This window comes from Typopeltis vanoorti, chromosome 8 (assembly GCF_054136105.1).
Source record: "Typopeltis vanoorti isolate ZY-2024b chromosome 8, IOZ_Tvanoo_1.0, whole genome shotgun sequence".
Lineage (NCBI taxonomy): Eukaryota > Metazoa > Arthropoda > Arachnida > Uropygi > Thelyphonidae > Typopeltis > Typopeltis vanoorti.
The window spans coordinates 11,860,436-11,882,354 of NC_143556.1; the positions used below are offsets into that span (position 1 = coordinate 11,860,436).

General features: G+C 38.0%; 1 protein-coding gene across 1 annotated transcript in view; it reads right to left on the reverse strand.

Annotated features, from left to right (window-relative positions):
• The window catches only part of Xrcc2 (X-ray repair cross complementing 2), a 69,692-nt gene that overhangs the window by 22,854 nt on the left and 24,919 nt on the right, over window positions 1-21,919 (reverse strand). The window contains exon 2 of the mRNA XM_090397096.1: window positions 3,161-3,273. Within this exon, the coding sequence (XP_090253222.1) occupies window positions 3,161-3,211 (51 nt within the window). The 5' untranslated portion in view covers window positions 3,212-3,273. The remainder of the gene's footprint in view (window positions 1-3,160; window positions 3,274-21,919) is intronic.

The window sequence follows — 21,919 nt, forward strand, 5'->3', positions numbered from 1 at the left end:
GTGGAGATAGTATGCATAAACAAATTGATGAAATGAGTAGAAGGAGGGTAATTATTATGGGGGATTTTAATTATGGTAACATTGATTAGAAGGAGGAGAGGACACTTGTGAGGAAGGAAATGGATTTTATTCAATTATTAAGGGATAACTATCTGAGACAGCATGTAATTGAAAATACTAGGGGTGAGAGAGTGCTTGACCTGGTAATAGCATCTCACAATTTGACTGTAATGAATATGACCATGTTGCCACCTATTGGTGAGAGTGATCATAAGGTCTTGACCTGGGAGGTGGCTAAAGGTGTGGAAGTTTTGATTAAGACAGGGTATATGTGGAATTACCGTGCTGGCAAGTATGACAAGCTTAGGAGATTGCTTGGATCAGTGCCATGGCATGTACAACTGCAAGGGCTGGACGTCGATAGAGCATGGGAAGTGGTCAAGGAGCATTTACAGGAGGTTATGGCTGATTGTATACCTAGGGTCCGAATAGTAAAACAAGTAGGAGTTAAATGGATGAATAACACCATTAAGCTTGAGCTGCAAAAAAAGAAACAACTGTGGAGGGAATTTAAAGAAAGGGGTGACCTGCAGGCACACGAACGGTATAAAGTGCAGGCCAGAAGGGTAACGAGTGTGGTAAAAACAGCAAAAGCTGATTATGAATGGAAACTAGCTATGCAAGCAAAAGAGAATCCCAAACAGTTCTTTCAATATGCTGCAAGCAAGAAAAAAACTGCACATGGTAAAATGATTTTAAGGAATGACGATGGTAAGGAGGTCACTGAACCAGTCGATATAGTGGAGTTACTGAGCGCGCACTTTGCAAAAGTATATCATCCAGGTGGTGACATTGCAAAAATGAAGGAGCCATTAGTTTATACGGGAATTGTGATGAATGAAGTGGAGTGAGTAGTCTGTTACGGAACCTTAATGTGAATACATCTGTGGGATTCGATGGTATACCGGCATGGGTCTTGCGTGAAGCGGCTAAGGAATTATCAGTGCCCTTGACCATGTTGTTTAATCTGAGTCTCGGGTCTGGTTTAGTCCCGAAGGCGTGGAAAGAGGGGAAAATAGTTTCACTGCATAAAAAAGGATCCAAGACTATGGTTGCAAATTACCGACCGATCAGCATATCAGGAGTTGTCGTCAAGGTCTTGGAGAAAGTAGTCAAGAGAAAAATACAGGAATGGATTGATGAAAATGAGATACTGTACAGGGGACAGCATGGCTTTATAAAGGGTAGATCATGCCTGAGTAACTTGCTCAAGTTTTATAACAAGGTGACGGCTGAACTGGATAAGGGAAATGGGTTTACAGTGATACTGCTGGACCTGGCAAAGGCGTTTGACAGGATACCACATGGAATTCTAATCCATAAACTAGAACATATCGGAATGGATATAGGGTTGGTGAGATGGATAGGTGGGTGGTTGATGGAGAGATATCAAAGAGTAGTTTATTCAGGAGTGGAGTCCAAAAGACGGCCTGTGACTAGTGGGGTGCTGCAGGGTTCTGTTCTTGGACCACTGCTGTTTAATCTGTTCATTAACGATATAGGGAAGGATCTAAGTGGAACAGTTCATTTGTTTGCTGATGATGCAAAGTTGGGGAGGGCGATAGTGAATGCAGAAGATGTCAAAGTCTTGCAGGATGACTTAGATAGATTGGAGTTCTGGGCTAAGGAGAATGGATGTCAATTTAATGTGACAAAATGTAAGGTTATGCATTTTGGGGTGAAAAGATTAGCAGCAGTATACCATATAGGTGGAACTGTATACTCCAAGAGATTGATGAGGCCAGGGACTTGGGAGTGTTGGTGGATAGGGAGATGAAGTTTTAGGGGGCACATTGCGAAAGTAGCTAAATCAGCTCATCAACTCACTTGGTTGTTGAAATATACCTTAACGAGCAGAGACAAGCAAGTTGTTGTACCTCTGTACCGAGCCTTGATAAGACCTCATCTTGACTACTGTGCCCAGATTTGGTCACCTTGGTTCCTTCTTGATGGGGAGGAGGTGGAAAGGATCCAGAGGTGAGTGACTAAGATGATAGCAGGTCTATGGAATGAACCATATGTGAACAGGTTGAAGATTTGTGGGTTGCAGAAACTGAATTTGTAGGTGGAAAAGGGGAGATATGATTGAGACATTCAAATTGCTAAAAGGATTCTATAAGATTAATTCAGAGGATATTTTTGAGATCAGGACTGGTGGTGGTGGGAGAACTAGGGGACACCTATGGAAGCTGGGCAAGAGTGTGGTTAGCAGTGGTGTTAGAGCTGGGTTGTTTACTTTTAGAGTGGTAAATGAGTGGAATAAGCTGCCAGAGTCTGTTGTGGGTGCTATGACAGTGAGCGAGTTCAAGCCAGGGTATGATAGATACTGTGAGAATGTCGTATAGTTGTGTGGACATGATGTTTAGGGCCTCCCTCGATGAGTCTAAGGACTCCCTGGAGTAGCCCGAAAATAATAATAATAATACGAATGCTACGACAGACGAACCAAATGCCTTCCCCAACTGGCCAGGAAACTTCCCAACGATGAGCTCGACCACTGTCCAAAAGATCAGGAACCAGGAATCCAGGAAAATGGATCTTGAGTCATGCTTGCAAGGCCTTTTTGTTTAATTTTCTCCTCTCGGCAATTCTCGATCTTTGCAGTGTGCGCCAACACGGTCACGTGAGCTAACGTCAATCTCCTTAGCTCCCTCTATTTTAATCGCACGTGTGCCCGCTTTCCTTTCCTGGAAAACGCTTAGATTTCCTTTTCCAGTACTTCTCTCTCCCCATTCTTTTTCATAATGCAGGATGGCAAAAGTGACCCTTGAACCCTGACTCATTGGCCTCGCTAATTTAGTACTAGAGACTGGTCTTTTTTAAGTGGATTTGTCAGCTTACATGAATCTATATCTGGTCCACACTTAATACAGATTATATATAAAAGCTTACTATACAAATTTATGTGATTCCTAATTTATAATTGTTTTGCAATTGTAAACAGCTTACACTTATCTAATTGCCAACATTCCATATTCTCTGCCTAAGTTGCATTAAAGTTGACCTGAATAATTTACATTAAACATTTCTTAGCCCCTTCAGGGCACAATAATATACAATAAAAGAAAACACTTCCACTATAAGTAAATTATGCACATACCTGAGTTCCAGTTTCAGACTTAATGCATGAAGCAAATGTGGATGATGCCATTTGCTAATTTCCTTTCTCACAGATGACTGCATAGCAAGTTCATTTCATGGAATTAGAAAATTCTAGACATTAAAAAAAAAAAAAAAAAAAAAACTGAAATATATATTTATGTTATGTAACATATAAGATAACTATATACATGTGTAGTTATGTTTATCTTGTTCATTACAAGAAATTAAATCAAAGGGAGAATTAATTGATAAAATCATAAGCATTCAAAATATCCTACAACTATGTTTTGTAGTGATGCGTGTGAAGGGAAGAGGGTTAAGCATTTGGTATGCCCAATAAAAGAAGTTCTCAGAGTGCCTATGAAAACTAAAAGGAAAATCTATAGTTTTCAAGGAATCTAGTGAAAATATTGCAGGAAGGCCACAAAAATTACTGCAGTTACATCACTTTTACACATTTTGAGGAAATGAGGAGTCAACAGAAAGTGTGCCAAGACTGGTTATCAAAAGATGCATGAATGCAAATTAATAAGTGACCTGTAGGAAGGCAAAAGAATGCATATAAATTTGATACAAAATGGATAAAGAATTAATCATAGGATACATTTATTTACAGCACTTCAAGAAAATTACAAAGAAAACTACAAGGAAGTGGATTCACAAAACATAAATAGAAACCAAGCATTATCCATGCAGATGCACAAACTGCAGCAGCCAATTCACACTGGAAATTATCCGGGGGGGGGGGGGGTAAATGGGTTAACAGTATATGACAGTATTCCTAAGATGACTAATAATTTACAGTATTAAAAATTTTAAATGCTTTCTTTATTCAGACACTGACAACACACACACACACAGTAGTGATAATGTAAAGTTTTCCAACCTCTGGTGTGTATTTTTGTGTATTCACACATGCTTGAAGGGAAAAGCGGGAAGGAGGCAATATTTTAAAACCATTCTTCAAATTTCCTTTAAAAAAATTTAAATTTTAAAAACAATTTTAGGTCTCTAGCTTCTTTGCCCACTTGTAACAAATCACCATTAATAAATGGTAATTCATTAATGTCCTGAAATATGTTCAATCTAATATTCATAACTTTGCACTTACCAACACTACCATTTGCCTACAGAACCAGTTTGTTTAGAACAGCCTGCATGGATTCTGTATCACTACTATACAGACTAACTCTAATATCATTAATTTCATATTGATTTTCATATTGAAAAGAATAACATGTAAGAAAGTTTTAAAGCGAATAAAAGTTGAGCAGCTCTCAGATGTGAACTGTAGACTAAAATACAGAAATATTATTGAAAAGAAAATGAAAGAGTTTGAGAACAGGAATCAAACCTTGGAGATTCAGTGGCAAACTCTGAAGGAAACATTGATTGATTCTGCCAGAGAGGCATGTGGTGAGGTTGTGTGCAAGGATAAAAAAAAAGAACTCCCTGGTGGACACAGGAAGTTAAAGAGGCAGTGAAGGAAAAGAAGAAAGCATATCAAAAGTTCCTGGCAAATAAGTCAGCTTTTACTCTTACAGAATACAGAGACAAATGTAAGAAAGCTAAACAGTGTGTAAAACTAGCTAAACAAAATTCATGGGAGGACTTTGGCAAGAATATAGAAAATAAATACCAAGAAGGTGGCAAAATATTCTGGAGGTTGTTGAAGAAGCTTAGGAATGGAGGAAAGAGTGCTGTAAAAGGAATTAGAGATGATAAAGGTGAAATGAAAACAGGAGAAAAAGATATCCTTGAAGTATGGAGTAATTACTTTGAAAAACTGCTAAATGAAACAAGCAGTGATGACAGCATAGTGATAAAAAACACTGACCAGGCATGCAGTCAGGAATACATATCCATACTAGAAGTAGAAAAGGCCATCAAAGGCTTGAAATGTGGAAAGGCAGCAGGAGTAGATGATATTCGACCAGAAATGCTGAAGTATGGTGGTATAAGAGTCTTACAGTGGCTGCACTGCATAGTTCAGAAAGCCTGGACAGAGGGACGAATTCCCGATGATTGGAGTAGAGCTCTCATAGTACCCATATATAAAAAGGGAAATAAAACTGAATGTGAGAATTACAGAGGTATTTCCCTACTGAGTGTTCTTGGCAAGATCTATGCAAGTATACTTGGGAAACGGTTGAGAAGAATTGTGGAAGAAAAGCTTGGTGAAGAACAAGCTGGATTCAGGCCAAATAGAGGCTGTCAGGATCAGATCTTCACTTTACGACAAATAGTCGAGAAAGCATGGGAATATAACAAAGATCTATATTTAAGTTTTGTCGATTTGGAAAAGGCATATGACAAGGTGCCAAGAGAGAAGCTATTCAATACACTGCAGTTATATGGTGTAAATGGGGCATTATATCAAGCAATACTTAGTCTTTATTTGAGTTGTGAGTCAGCACTTAGAATTGAAGGAAGTACAGGAAGATGGTTTAATGTTAAATCTGGTGTGAGACAAGGATGTACATTATCCCCTCTGTTATTCATTATCTATATGGATCACATTATGAAGGAATGTGGTATTAAACCTGATATCAAAATTGGAGATGTTAATGTCAGCTCTTTGCTTTATGCAGATGATGTTATACTTCTAAATAAATCCGCTACAAGTCTGCAAGATTCTCTGACTAAATTGAATAGCTGTTGTAATAGATATGGTATGAAGGTCAGCAATAAAAAGACAAAGACAATGAAAATAGGCAGAATCATTGAAAATGTCAACTGTGTTGTGAATGGAGAACCTGTGGAACAAGTAAAACATTTCAGCTACTTAGGCACAATTTTTACTGAAGATGGTAAACTAAATATAGAAATAGACAACAGAATCAGCAAAGCTGGTATCGTGGGAAGTCAATTGAATAAATTCATATGGAATAAGAAAGAAATTAGTCGGAACACTAAATTAGCTGTATACAAGACTGTGTTCAAACCAATTTTAACTTATGGATCTGAGAGCTGGGTCAGAAGTAAAACACTTGACCAAAGACTAGAGACCACAGATATGAGAATCCTGAGAAAGATTAGAGGCGTGAACAGATGGCATCAATGGCAATATCATATTAAAAATGAGGATATTAGGAAAGAACTTGACATTGTCAGCATCCAGGAATGCGTTAGCAGAGCTAATCTCAGATGGTATGGTCACTTAAATAGAATGGGAGAGGAAAGATTAGCAAAACAAGTGTTCTCTGCCAGGTTGGCAGGAAAACGACCCAGAGGAAGACCAAGATATAGGTGGATTGATACGGTACAAAGTGCCTTAGACGATAGAAATATAAGATCTGATAATGTTGGAGTCTTGACAAGTAACAGACTGATTTGGAGGAAAATTGTAAATAGGAAGTTAGTAATGATGTAATTTTTTCATGTAGTACTGTCATATCCTGTACACCCCTTGAGGGTACATGGCAGGAATTTGATGATGATGATGATAAAATTACCTCTGTGGTTCTCAACTAGTCACCCTCTTAAGTCTTTTCTAAGACTCAGCACCTCCTTACATTAACTCTCATGACTGAGAGTTAATGTATGGAGATCCACTCTCTTATCCACATCACAAGCCCCTATTCTACATATTCATCCCTTTGAGTTTTAGATAACCTATTTGCTAAGTGGTATTTGATAGAATTCCCATATGGAATTCTATCAAATACCACTTAGCAAAAGACAAAATTATTATGGTATATCCATCCCCCACATCCAACTCAGCTGTTGCTCCAATATAAAACCTGGGCAAACTGCTAAAGCAAGACTCACTTTTCACAAAGCCAGGATATTATCTATAAATGATCACAGTGCTATCCCACTGCTGGATGAAAAACCTAATTAGCCTCTATCACCCTGATAACCACTCCACTGATAATGAGTGGTCTATACATGGTTACTTTCACTCATTAGGAACTAAGCCCATTTTGAGATTTCAGCTGACTATCCTTTTTTTTTTTTTTTTTTTAAATATATCTGACCCACACGTGAAAGGTCATAAGACTTATAGCAGATCAGTGTCGTATATAGGAAAGATGATAAAAAAAGGAAAATCTGTTTCACTTATTTTTTATTTTTTTTTTGGAACTGAAGGTTGTATTCTTTAGGGAAAGCAGAGTGGGGGGAGACTGTTCCAAAGAACAGAAGTACATGGAATGAAAAAGGAGGCAGTGAAGTTGATTTGATGAGTTCCAAGATAAAAGGGTGTTGGTTAGCTCTTGTTCTAATGATTTTAGAGTAAAGTGGATGACTAATAGTGTCATCAGCAGAGCACTGTCATTGAAAGTATCTATAACTGGGGCACATAACAGAAAATGAATATCTGTGAGGGAGAAAGAGATTGAAGTGGATGTGTGTGAGAGAGAGAGAGGGGGAAGGATCATTAACTGAAATGTTCTCTTCTAGATAGAATCTAGCAATCTTAGAGAGGATTTCAGTGCACCATTCCAAATATGAGAGCAATATTCCATGGTTGGAAAGATTTGGGATTTGTATAGAATTAGCAGCAGCAAAGATGTGAAGTATCTTGTGTGAAAAAGTATACCAAATTTTTTGGCAGCTGCAGAAGTTATGGTTGAAATGTGCCGGGAAAGGGTGGAGGAATAGGTCAGTCCAAGAAAGGAAATCTGATCATGTTTAGATATCTGGGTATTACTGAAAGTATGGGAAAGGGATGTGAACTCTTACTTGCAAAGCATCACACAGGACTGAGTTTTGATGGCATTGAGGTCTACAAGGTTATCCTTGCCCTACTGAGATATAGGTAGGAGATTGAAATTCAGGACACTGGTCATGGTGAACCTTGAGGATTCTAACAATTGGGCACTGCAAGGTTTGCAAATGACAAGGAGGAATGGAGTGTACTTCATCGGCAAAGCTATAAATAAGACTGGAGGTCTGTGAGGACAGGTCATTCATATACAAGAAGAAGAGTGTGATGAAAGAATAGAATCTTGAGCTACTCCTACATTGGTGGGAAATCTGAAGAGATGAAACTATCAACCATGACAAGCAGGGAGCAACTAGTGAGAAAGTTAACAATCCAGACGAAGAGCATGGAAGGCAGACAACAGAACGGCAGTTTGCTAAGGAGGCAACTATGTGCGAAATCCATTAAATGCTTTTGAAATGTTGAGAGCAACTATGTGAGTTTCTCTGAATTTTTCCATCGCCTGAGTACAGAGGTGAGTGGCAAAAGCTAGAAGATCAGCTAGATCACAAGTGCAGAATCCATATTGCTGGTCACTGGTGGTTCAGGAGTTGAATGTCGATGACTTTCTCCATAATTTTAGAACAGAAGTGAGAGCAACTGGACAGTAGCTTTTTGGTTGTATCTTTGAGATCAGCTGGATGTGGGCCTGTTTCCATGCTGTAGGGTAGATTGAAGAGGTGATATATTATAGATGTTAGTTCTGGGGTACAAGTTTTTAACACAATAGTGGGATATCATCAGGACTTGATGCTTTGTGTTCAGGTTATTAAGGATTATTTGGATTTCTTTTTGGCAGAAGACTGTGGGTGACAGTTCTTAGTGGAGTGGAGGGAACTTTGCCTAGGTCCATGCAGGAATTGGAAGAGAAGAGTGATGGCATTAGCCTTGTCTTTAGGTGAGATGACTAGAGTACCGTCCAGGTGTGAGAATGTTAGAAACCTGGGTGGACAGAGGTTGCACCCAAGAGATTGCCATTTGAAGAGGAGGCAAGCTTGCAGTATTTAGTCCTTTCAAAGTCTGATTTGGATTTTGTGATTATTCTTTTACAGCTGTTGTAAGATGCAGTATAAGTAGAATGAGCAGCTGGAGTTTTGGTCATAGGTCTTTCATGGTATGGTATGCAGAGGTTTTTTTTTTCTTTTATATTCTTGTATTTAGTCTTGTGTGATGGTTTAATGGAAAGAATACAGCACAGAGAAACAATAAAATATAAGTTTATTAGATACTATATTTTGTCTCTGTCACAGAGAACTCAAAACAGTAAGTGAAAGAAAACAGACTACAAGCCTAAAGTCCTATGAGGGGGTACCCTCTATGTTTGCTGTTGGCTAGCTCTAGCTGTTTGAGAGTCAACCTAAAGATTAGTTTCCCAAATCTTGGGAAGTAGGGCCTCCATAGCTCAGTCAGTATAGGCAAAGCCCTTTGGTTGGAAAGACCTGGGTTCAATTCCAGTTAGTGAACTTGAGGAACCTTTATCTGGTCTCTTTTGACGAAAGGCGAGTTAGCCGGTCTCATACAGAGGTGGAGGTTGAAACTCAGGTTTTTCGTCCCTCTGAGCAGGCAAACCAGCCAGTAATTTACACGCAATTTACAGACAAAAATACTTAGAGGCATACCTTATCCTTGTATTATGGTTGGGAAATCCAAGGATACTGGAAGGCTGTGGGTGCTTAAGTGCCTGTTAAAGGATGAATGAAACCTTGGGAAGTTGAACATATCAAAAATTACTATACTTCACTGCAACAAATATAAACTTCAGAGCCTTTTCTTAGAATCAGCTGCAGATTTGAAAAACCAGCCTGATATTTGTTATGATCAGGCTGGTTTTTCAAATCTGCAGCTGATTCTAAGAAAAGGCTCTGAAGTTTATATTTGTTGCAGTGAAGTATAGTAATTTTTTTCCCATTTGATTCTGTGCAAGGTATCCAAAGCATGTCACTCTGAGCAGAAGATGTATTTCTCATGTTCTAGGCAGATGTTAGTAGTTCTCCAAGTCTGACCATAACAAGGTAATTTGCAAGAACAAGAGAACTACAAATGCCTGGAACAGGGAGTGGAAGTAATGGAAACTTATGAGAGCAGATAAGAGCAGCCAGCTACAGGTGAAGTTTGAAAGCAGGACAGAGATAGTCTTGGCTATTTTTTTTCAAGGTGCCCTGAATATAGGGAATAGTAAAGTATTACTGTAGGCTATCTGATGAGAAGGGAAGAAAACCAATTTATTAATCTTCTTAGCATTGTGACCATTGGCTAGGAAAGTCTGTTGCATAAAGATTTGATCTGATTATAGTGCTAGCAGGGTTTTCAGTTAAAGACAACTATCTGGCCTAGTGACAGTGATACTCAAGTGAGTATCACTGTCACCAAGTTTATGAATGTTCCATTCAGAAAATGTAACATGCTGAATTACAGAACAGGAAATTATGACCAACTAAGGAGCATGCTGGATTCTGTACCATATTATCGAGTTGTTGGATGGGAAGAATATCGGCAGTGCATGGGAAGCATTTAAAAAATACCTAAATGATGCATTGGAATGAATCCCTAAAGTTTCAAGAATAAACAGAGTAGAGTGAAATGGATCTGAAATCTTATTAAGCAAGTGATTCATAAGAAAAGGATGATGGGGAAGGAATACTGTGTGCATAAGGATGATGTCAGTCATGAAAATTACAAGGAGCATGCCAGAAGAATAACAATTGTTATACAGAACGCCAAGTCTGAGTATGAAATGAAATTGGCTCTGCATGCTAAAGACAATCTAAAAGAATTCTGTCATTATATCACAAGTAAAAGAAAGAATGCATTTTTGGAAATTATGGAGACAACTACCGTGTTTGAATAAAAACTTTAGTTTACTATTACTAAAATTTTACAATTCGACGTTTCGACCTTTATGTTAAGGTCATCTTCTGGAGCGTACAAATATACACAGGAAACAAGCTATACCACAATCATACTGGTTCGTTAAAGACACTGACTAACCGCTACCACAATTGTTGGCCTGACCTCTGGTGAAAAAAAAAAAAAAAAAAAAAAAATTGCAGATTGGCTAGAGTCCTGACTTGTGTTGAATCTTTCAAATTAGGTTGGCTGAATAAAAGAAAGAATGAATATGAAAAGAATAACTCTGAATGCAGATGGTGTGAAGGTGTCAGATGAAGAAGAGGTTGTTCAACTCATGAGTGCCTATTTTGCTAAAGGCTAACAACCTGGTGTATGCAACATTGCACTCACTGCTACCTCTTCACTGGATGAAGAAACTCAGATGTATGATCAGGAGGTACTAGAGTTGTTGCACAAACTGAATAGGAATTTCGCAGTAGGAACTGATGGGATATCAGCATGGATGCAAGAAAAGTGTTCAACTGAATTAGTCATACCTTTGACCAGTCTATATAATTTGAATCTCAGAACTGGGACTAAAGGAGGGAAAAAGAATGTATGGTAATCCAATTGCAAAAGTGGTGCAAAGACTAATGTATCTAACTATCGTCAACCCATCAATATTTCTGGAGTGGCAGTGAAGATTTTAGAAAAATTAATTAGGGCTTGCATTTGGAAATGGGTTGACACAGAATCTGTACTATGTAACAAACAGCACAGGTTTACTAAGGGAAGGTAATGATTGGGCATCTTGCTCACATTCTATTACCACTGAGTTAGACCAGGGGAATGGATATGGATACACCATGATACTTTTGAATTTTGTTAAGGCTTTTAACAGAATATAGCATGGAAGACTGTTTGGAAAATATGGGACTGGATTATAAAATATTAGCATGGATAATATAGGAGGAGATGGCTTAATTGTGAGTGAGTAGGAGGTATTTGAGGAAATAAATAATCTTGATGGTTATAATAACCATGAAAGACTGTTTGGAAAACATGGGACTGGATTATAAAATATTAGCATGGATAATATAGGAGAAGATGGCTTAATTGTGAGGAGGTATTTGAAGAAATAAATAACCTTGATGTTAATATGGTGATAGGATTTAACGACATATCAAATGACACATCTTAAAGGAATATTCCAGGGATATTGGCAGTGGCATACCTATTTAATAAGTCTTATAACAGCACAGGTTCCAAACGAGTGGAAGTAGAGTAAAATTGTTCTACTGCATAAAGGTGGTGATAAGGCTGTAGCTTCAAATTATAGGCTGGTCTGTATATCGGGAGTTCTTGTGAAGGTACTGGAGAGATTGGTGAGAAGTAGGATACAGAAATGTGTTGATAACAGCAGTATTCTTAGTGGTTATCAGCATGGGTTTGTTAAGGGGAGATCATGTTTCACAAACTTATTTATGTACTATAACAAGGTGACAAATACCTTGGACACAGGATGCATATAGTGGTGTACTTATATTTTGCAAAGGCTTTTGATAGACTGCCAAACAACAAGCTCTTAAATAAATTGAAACAGATGGGATTGGATAACAGACTTCTGAGTTGGATCAGCGATTGGCTGTCAGATAGGTATCAGAAAGTTGTATGTGGGGATATGATATCTCGAAAAAGAAAGGTCACTAGTGGTGTGCCATAGGGGTCAGTTTTGGGGTTGTTCAATTTGTATGTTAATGATATTGGGATGGGTTTAACTAGTGATATGCAGCTGTTTGCAGATGATGCAAAACTGGGGAGAGCAATGCGCAGTCAACTGAATGTTAAGGCCTTGAGGACTTGAATAGATTGCATGGATGGGCAGGTAAGTGGAACTATCAGCTGAATGTTGCAAAGTGTAAGTTTTTGAGATTTGGTAAGCAACAATGGGAACAAAGTATACACTTGTGGGGAAACTTTAATGGAAATAGAGAAGATGAGAGATCTAGGAGTGATGGTTGACAAGGACCTAAAATTCAGAGGCCACATTGCACAAGTTTTGAAGATGTCACATCGGATATTGGCAATGACATGGAGGATCCTGACATGCAGAAATAGAGGTTATGATACCACACCACTGTATAAGGTCTTGATCAGGCCTCATATGGATTATTGTGCACAGATTTGGTCACTGGGTTTTCATGGTGACAAGGATATGTTGGAAAGGGTCCAGAGACGATTCACAAAGGTGGTCTATGGAATGTGGAGTACAAGGATAGATTGAGAGAACGTAAGATGCAGAGCCTTGTGAATAGGAGGAAAGGGAAGGGGATATAATTGAGACATAAGCTAGTCAGGGGTTGTTAACGGGTTGACATAGAAGAGATTTTTCATGGAATGGGAGAGAGGGGGGGGTAGAACAAGAGGCCATTGCTGGAAACTATAAGGAGGGTGTGAGCTGAGGAGTCAGTTCTTTGCATGGAGAGTGGTTGGTGAGTGAAATGCATTGCCTGAGTGTGTTGTTGGTGTAGACACAGAATCTGTTTAAAGCACAGTTGGATGAGCATTGTGTGCAATAGTGTGTATCTCCCATGATGAGTTTCTGACTCCATGGAAGTCAAATGTTAATAATAATACAGTAAACTCAATGAACTATTAGGGGCAAAAGGTTGTCTTTAAAATCAAAAGTCTGTTAAATCGTGAATCTTAGGTAATAGTATTGAAAATAAAACACTTTCAGCGGTACAGTATTAATACATTTTAACAAGAACATTTTTATGTAAATACCATTTTACTAAGGATTGGGCTTGAAAAAAGTATCACGTTTCAGCTGCTTTCCACTTTCATACTGTTTTTTAATAATTTATGATTGAAATTGCCAAAAATATTCATAATAAGCAATCACCCCTGGATTTGAAGATGCGTCTATGAACAAGAACACATAGACGTCTATGATGTCGTCCATGTGTTCTCTAACCACTGACAGTTTTGCACCAGTTGTAACTGCTTCTTCCTCATTGTCAATCTCCTGATCGCCCCGTAGAACATCTTCAGCAATCGCTTCCTGGCTGAGAATTTCGTAGCCTGGGGTGCTCTCGTCAATGTCTAGCCATTGTTCAATATAATTCTCACTGACATTATCACCAGCTTGCATGAAAGTTTCATGGAAATCAGAGGTTTCAAAACCTCTGAAATCATATTCTGGTTCACTCCCGTTCAGTAACTTGGTCCAGCCATTAGTCAATGTTGTAGTCTTTATCTCCTTCCAAGCAGCAGCAAAATTAAAGATGATGGGCTTGACGTTGTATGCATGCAAATTTTGAAGTGCCTTGGCTCCTCTTGTATCTTCTTTGGGATTGTTTTTGTTCTCCAAGACAACTCTAACCTCTTCAAGAAACTTCTTATACAACCTCTTGCAGGCAACAATGACTCTCTGGTCTATAGACTGTATTATAGAAGTGGTGTTTGGAGGAAGGAAGATACATTTTATTCTTTCAATCCTACTAACCAACTTCTCAGCATTAGGATGGGCTGATGCATTATCAAAAAGTAAAACAGTCTTTACATCTCCAGGAGAGATTTTCAGGACCTCGTCTTGGTAGTTTTGCACTTCAGATATGAAGTGATTGAAAAAGCAGTCAGAAAAAATGTCATGTAAACCAGGCATTCCTTGAACTGGAATAGATGATAGGCAACTGGTTCATAACATTCTTCAAAGCACGAGGCTTTCATGCTCTTCCGACTACCATCAGCTTGAGGCAATGCGTGCCATTGACATCAGCACAAAGTAGGGCTAAAATGCGTTCCTTGTTTAATTTGCGGCCAGGTGTGCTAATCTCATGTTTGTTCGCAAGGGTATTTTCGGGAACAGCATGATAGAACAGGCTGGTCTCATCTGCATTGCAAACTTGAGACAAAATAACACCCTCATATTCAATGACTTCATTGATGTATTTTCTGAAGGGCTGAATTTGTTCAATGTTTTTTTCAATAATTGGCCAACTTCAAGTTTCTTATCCACCACTTTTGGAGCTCTCAGCGCTATATTTTAGCAAAAATTAAGCAAGTTTGTCTTTATTTTTGTGTATATCCAAAACTGTTTGCTTTTTCACCCAGTAAAGTTCACAAACATGAGCAACAGATGCACCACTTTCCAACTTACTTATTAACTCAAGTTTCTGTGCTAACCCCAGACATATTAACTGATACCAATAATGATTAATAACGGCTTAACTAAAAATTACTCCAACAATAGCTTAAACACCATGTTTTGCACTAGAAACGCTACTGATGCTATGCTACCAATGCTACTGAACCAAAGCACATGCAAACTATTACGAGTACACACAAAATATCACGAAGTATCCGAGAACGCAATTTATAAACATTGAATTATTTTTAATAATTATTTCATCTGTATTTATTTGTCAAATTTTGTTCGTTAAATCCGAAGTCCGTTGAATCGAGAGTTTACTGTAATAATAAGAGGATGGTTGACTGACATCAAAAAGTGGTATATGAGAGATCTACATCTATAAGATTTAAAGTGACCAGTGGTATAACACTGGTCACTTTAAATCTTATAGATGTAGATCTCTCTATAGATGTAGATCAAAGGACTGATCCTTGTAGTACCACAAGGATCAGTCCTTTGTCCACTGTTATTCAATCTGTACATTAATAACATTAGGAAGGATTTGGCGTGCAACATACAGCTATTTGCTGGTGCAAGCATAGGCAGAGTAATCAGGAATGTGGCTGATATGCAGTATATTTTGAATGTGGCTGGTATCAGCCTATTCAAAATGTACTTTCAGAACATTTTGAATAGGCTGAAACTGTAGGCATGTGAAAATGGCTTTCAGTTGAATGTTAGAAAATGTAAAGTCATGCACTTTGATGTGATTAGATATTCAATGTAATATTATATTGGTTGGATTATGCTAGAAGAAACCGATCTGGATTGGGACTTGGAGTTTATTAGATAGGAAATTGAAGCTCAAGGGCCATATAGCAAATATTGCAAATACAACTCAGAGGACAATTGCAATGCGGAAAACAAACTTTGACATGTAATAAGGAAGTCATTTTGTCTCTTTACGGGGCTTTCATAAAACCTCACTTGGACTGTGCACATGTCTAGTTTCTGATTATTCCAATACAGTGGAAAGAGTGCAAAGGAGTGTGTTAAAAATTTGATTAGGAAATGTAGAATACTGATTATAAAGACATATGGAAAATTTGTAGATTGCAGACACTAGCCAACAGGAGAGAGGGGTGAGATTGACTTACAAACTTCTGAAAGGATTATACATGATTTTAGATGGAGTTTTCCATTTTATGAAGGGTGGGGAAAAGGCAAGAGGTCATCCTTGGAAGTTGGGAATGAATGTCATAAAGAAGGGGAGTAAGAGCTAGATTTTTCTCTTATGGAGTGGTGCATGAATGGAATGGATTGCCACTGGATGTTGTGTGTACAAGTAGGGTGAATGAATTCAATAACAAGCATGACAGCTGGTGCAGGTATTATCTGGCTTCCTGATTCCTTGGAGGTCTGTCTTAATAATAAAAAGGAGAGTTCAACTGACAGGGAAGCCAGGGTAAAACAAAGGTTGGAAGCTCTGATAAGAACTTACAACTCTGATTAATATTCTGATAAGAATATTAATTCTGGATTAGATGATTGTAGGTGGTGGTACACATTGTTTATATTGCTGTTTAGGCCACAGATGATGGGTGAAGTAGATATGGAATTTTTTTTTTTGGTAAGAATTAATGTCAGGTGGTTTTCTGTGATTCTCTTCAGTTTTTTGTTTTTTTTTTTTTTTTTTTTTTTTGGTCATTTTTGGTGTTTTTTTTTTTTTGTTTTTCAGTGATTTCAATAATTTTTTTTTGTTTTTTATATATTTTTTTAAAACTATTTTTGTGAGAGGAATTTTGTGATTGACAAGTAATGTCATATTTCTTTGGATTGTGATCCATTATATGAGAGAGAAAAAGAAAAAAAGGAAATGGGGCATACGTTTCCTGTTCATATGTGGCCTTGACAGTTCCACCTGCAGCCTGTATATTTGGTCTCCCTACAGTCAGGAACTGCCAAAATAAGTGGCTGCAGGATTTGACATTACCTGATAATTATTATTATTACCACCCCAAGACCTCATGAAGTGAAAGACTCATCTGGGAGGTCCTTTTATCACACACACACAGTCCATCATACTGTGTTTTAAACACATTCAAACTCTTTGCAGACACCACATTCTCAGGCAAGGCATTCCAATCATTCACAACTCTGCACGAAAAAAACCTGCCTCTCACTCCCCTACTCACACCCTCTTTATACAGTTTCCAGGGATGACCTCTGATTCTCAACTGATCTCCCACTATTCTCTGTAAAACTTCTCCAACACTGATCCTATAACAATCCCTTACAAACTTATAGGTCTCTATCATATCTCCCCTCTTCCTCCTGTCTACCAGACTCTGCAAATTATATCTTCTCAATCTTTCCTTATACTCGACATTCCAAAGGTCAGAAACTACCTTAGTCAGTCTCATTTGGACCCTTTCCAACATCTCTTCATCTTTCTGAAAACCCGGTGACCAAATCTGGGCACAACAGTCCATGTGTGGCCTAATCAAAGCCTTATACAACGGAACAAGAATCTCCCTACTTCTACACGTCAGTGTCCTCCGCATCATTCCCAGAAGCCTTTGTGTTGTCTTCACAATTTTGGTGATGTGTCCCCTAAATTTTAGATCCTTCTCCACTATCATCCCCAGATCTCTTATTTCCTCTACCTCCAACAATATATTCTCACCAAGCATAAATTCTGCATCACATCTTGGTTTTCCAAATTTTAAAACCTTACATTTTGCAACATTGAACTCACATCCCCATTTCCGTGCCCAATCACTCAATCTATTCAAGTCTTCCTGTAAGGCCACAACATCTTCACTACACTTCATGGTTCGTCCCAACTTTGCATCATCTGCAAGCAACTGAATATCTCCATCCAAATCTTCACCTATATCATTAATATACAAGTCAAACAGCAATGGACCTAAAACAGACCCCTGAGGCACTCCACTAGTGACTTTCCTTTTCCTGGATATCACGCCCCCCATACACAACTTGTTGATACCTATCAGATAGCCAGTCTCCAATCTAATATCCAACCCCATCTGCTCTAGTTTGACTGTCAACCTATCATGAGGTACTCTATCAAAAGCCTTTGCAAAATCCAAGTATATTAGTGTGTGTATCCTTTTCCTCTGTCCAAGGAAGCAGTCAGTTTATTGTAATAAGTAAGTAGATTACTAAAACATGACCTCCCTTTAGCAAATCCATGCTGTCCATCAAAGATAATACCATTGTTATCAACCCAACTCTGGATCCTAGTTCTCACAAGCTTCTCCAACTACTTAACCACAACACATAAGGAAGCCTCCGGATTTATTACTAACTGATTCAGTTCACTGCATTATCCAGTGGAGTTGGGGGGGGGGGGCAGAAACCAGTTCCCTTTCTCTAGTGACCAATCATGACTACAGAAATTTCAGGCCTCTGATAAGCAAGATGGTGGTATTTTAGAGGGTGATGAAAGACATCTACCACCTAGGGTACATTGCTAATTCTTTTGCAAATTTCTTCAGCGTTATAGCTGACATAACATTAAAGCCTGTTCTTAAGTAGCTGCTCCAATTTGAAAATCAGCAATCATAGTATGCCAGAGTGTCCATTTCTCTGCCATCCTTTTAATCTTGGAATAGCTTGTTACCTATCCATTTCTTTACATTATCAACCAAAGAAGTTTTTGGTCTACTGGGAGATCTTTCTTCTAATTTTTGCTCCAATATTTTCAGACAATTTCCCTGCTGAAGCTCATAATGTGTCTTGCCATCTTGCACTTTCTTTTTATAAAGTGTTCCACGAGTGCACTTTTGGTTCTCATTAATCTTCAATACTCTTCGTTAGTTTTTTTTTTTTTTTTTTTGGGTGTAATCCAGCTTGCCTCCTTGTGGTGCACCCTGGGTAACGCTAATTGAGCTAGAGCGATTTGGCAGCCAGTCTAACACTTAGTTCTCCTGGCTAAGGCATGCAGTCAAACAATACTGATTTTTCTAATTTTATTGATGTTGACAAAAAACTGGGATTTAGCCTTAAGATGTGTCAATGCAATATCGAGGGAATTAACAGAGCAAAATGTGACTATCTCTGCAAGAAAATAACATTGATGTTGTGCTTTTTCAAGAAATGCATGCTGAAAACAAAGATGACCTTAATAGAAGAGGAAAAAAAACTGGTTACACTCTGAATTTTATCTTGCTATGTATTGAGTTGATTTTATCCACGAACGATTTGCAATCTCTCCGAGACCATCTACATGGTGGAGATATGTGGATGATATATTCATCATATGGCAAGACAGCTTAGACAACCTAAAATCGTTCGTGGATAAAATCAACTCAATACATAGCAAGATAAAATTCACTCTGGAAGTAGAAAACAACAACCAACTGCATTTTTTAGATATCTTGATAAAAAAACAACCTAACAGTGTCAAATTATCCATTAACAGATAGCCCACAGATACTGGAAGAAATCTTCACTATACTTCAAACCATCACAAGTCACACAAACTGAGTATTATCCACATGTTGAAACATAGAGCCAAAAAGTTTATATCAGAAGAGGAGGATACACAGAATGAACTCTCACTAATAGCCAACACATTATCACAAAATGGATATCCTCAAAACATCATCAAAAAATATTTATACAATGACAACCCCAGACAAGAAGAATCCCACCGTCAGCACATTTCTACTGTAGTGATACCTTTCATCAAGTCAATTTCTTATCAAATAGCAAGAATACTAAGAGCCCACAACATCAGCGTGGTCTTCGAACCAACCACCAACATCAGACAAGTTTTAGGATCTCCAAAAGATAAAGTTCCGTTCTACAAATAGCCAGGAGTATATTTACATTCCCTGCTCCTGTGGTCTTGCCTACATCGGACAAACTTCACGAAGTTTAGAAATTAGACAAAAAGAACATGTTGGTGATGTAAATCACAACAGAAGCATCTCTTCCGGCTTAGCACATCATTTCTGCACGTCTAACCACACGATAGATTGGCAAAACAGCTCCATGCCATATCTCGATGACGACTACAGGCATCGTGTATTTAAGGAAGCCACAATAGTACTAATAACCGGCGGAAACCTCAACAGAAATCAGGGTGTAATTCTAAACAGTTCGTGGAAAAACTTGATCCTCTCTCTCTCAATCAATCTGAACTACAGCTAGCCAGTAATCGCATTACAAGTCTACAACAAACACGCATGCGTGATAATGAATAAGAACAATAAGTCATCTCTGTCACGCGAAATGTGTAACCATAGATACTGGTTTGGTTTACAACGTTTTTTATGTTCCTTTTAATTTGCATTTACTAACTTTCATATCTCCGTAATGCCTTGAAAAAGCCAGACAGTTTGCTGGCGAAACTGGTAGGTTTGAATAAATGTTTTTATTGTAAAATACTGGTCTGTATTAATAAAATTGTATTTCTATTATAAAACGACCAAAAATGTATAATTTACAATAGGTGAATATTACAAAAAATGAAGCCTCCAGCTCAATCCAGACTAAACAGAAGTATCAAGCTTTCACCTTAATAATCACATGGCAGATGTCACTTTACATATCTTCTTTGAAGGACGTTTACTATGTTTCCAAAGTACTTGGGCGTGACCCTGGAGCGCACTCTCTCTTTCAAGTAACACCTAACAAACGTTTCTGCTAAGTTAAGAATCCATAACAACATAATACAAAAACGAATAGGCACGATATGGGGAGCAACAGCTGATAATCTGTGGATCACAGCTCTTAGTCTAGCTTTCTCTGTTGTCAAATATTGCTCACCAGTGTGGCTAAATAGCACACGTTAAACTTGTTGATATGAGACTGATTTCTGGCACAATTAAATCAACGCCAATGCACTGGCTTCCAGCTCTTAGCAACAATGTTCCACAGAATCTGCACAGGACTAAGGCTCTCTTACAGGAGTATAAAAAAATCTTGGAGAACACAGCCCTATCAATACATTTAGATCTCCCAGACTTAAGTGTACAACAATTGAGATCAAGACATCCACCACTACAATTAGCCCAACTACTATAATCTAACTTTGACCTGAAGCAAAAGTGGCAAGAACAGTGGGAGAGCCAGACAGATGACATCACAAAATTTTCTCTCAAAGAATTACAAGAAAGTTTTGATGCTTGCTCACACCTCCCATGAAAATCCTGGACTCAGCTTAATAGAATACGAAATGGTCATGGTGTATGTGTGGACATGCTTTTTAAATGGGGTAAATGACCATCCCCGCATTGTGATTGTGGAGCTCAAAAAACTGTGGACCATATTATGACTCAGTGTTATCTCAGAGCATACAGGAGACAAATTGGACTTTTTAAGTGCTACACCTGAAGCTATGATCTATTTGACCAATATGGATATAACCTTTTAATTTTATTGGTTTTTAAAATGACTTTTAATTTTGTTTTTAAAGTGACAGTATTGTACTGCATGTTTTGTTATTCATGCCATATGAATAAATAAAAGTTGAGCAGCTCTCAGATGTGAACTGTAGACTAAAATACAGAAATATTATTGAAAAGAAAATGAAAGAGTTTGAGAACAGGAATCAAACCTTGGATATTCAGTGGCAAACTCTGAAGGAAACATTGATTGATTCTGCCAGAGAGGCATGTGGTGAGGTTGTATGCAAGGATAAAAAAATCAGAACTCCCTGGTGGACACAGGAAGTTAAAGAGGCAGTGAAGGAAAAGAAGAAAGCATATCAAAAGTTCCTGGCAAATAAGTCAGCTTTTACTCTTACAGAATACAGAGACAAATGTAAGAAAGCTAAACAGTGTGTAAAACTAGCTAAACAAAAGTCATGGGAGGACTTTGGCAAGAATATAGAAAATAAATATCAAGAAGGTGGCAAAATATTCTGGAGGTTGTTGAAGAAGCTTAGGAATGGAGGAAAGAGTGCTGTAAAAGGAATTAGAGATGATAAAGGTGAAATGAAAACAGGAGAAAAAGATATCCTTGAAGTATGGAGTAATTACTTTGAAAAACTGCTAAATGAAACAAGCAGTGATGACAGCACAGTGATAAAAAACACTGACCAGGCATGCAGT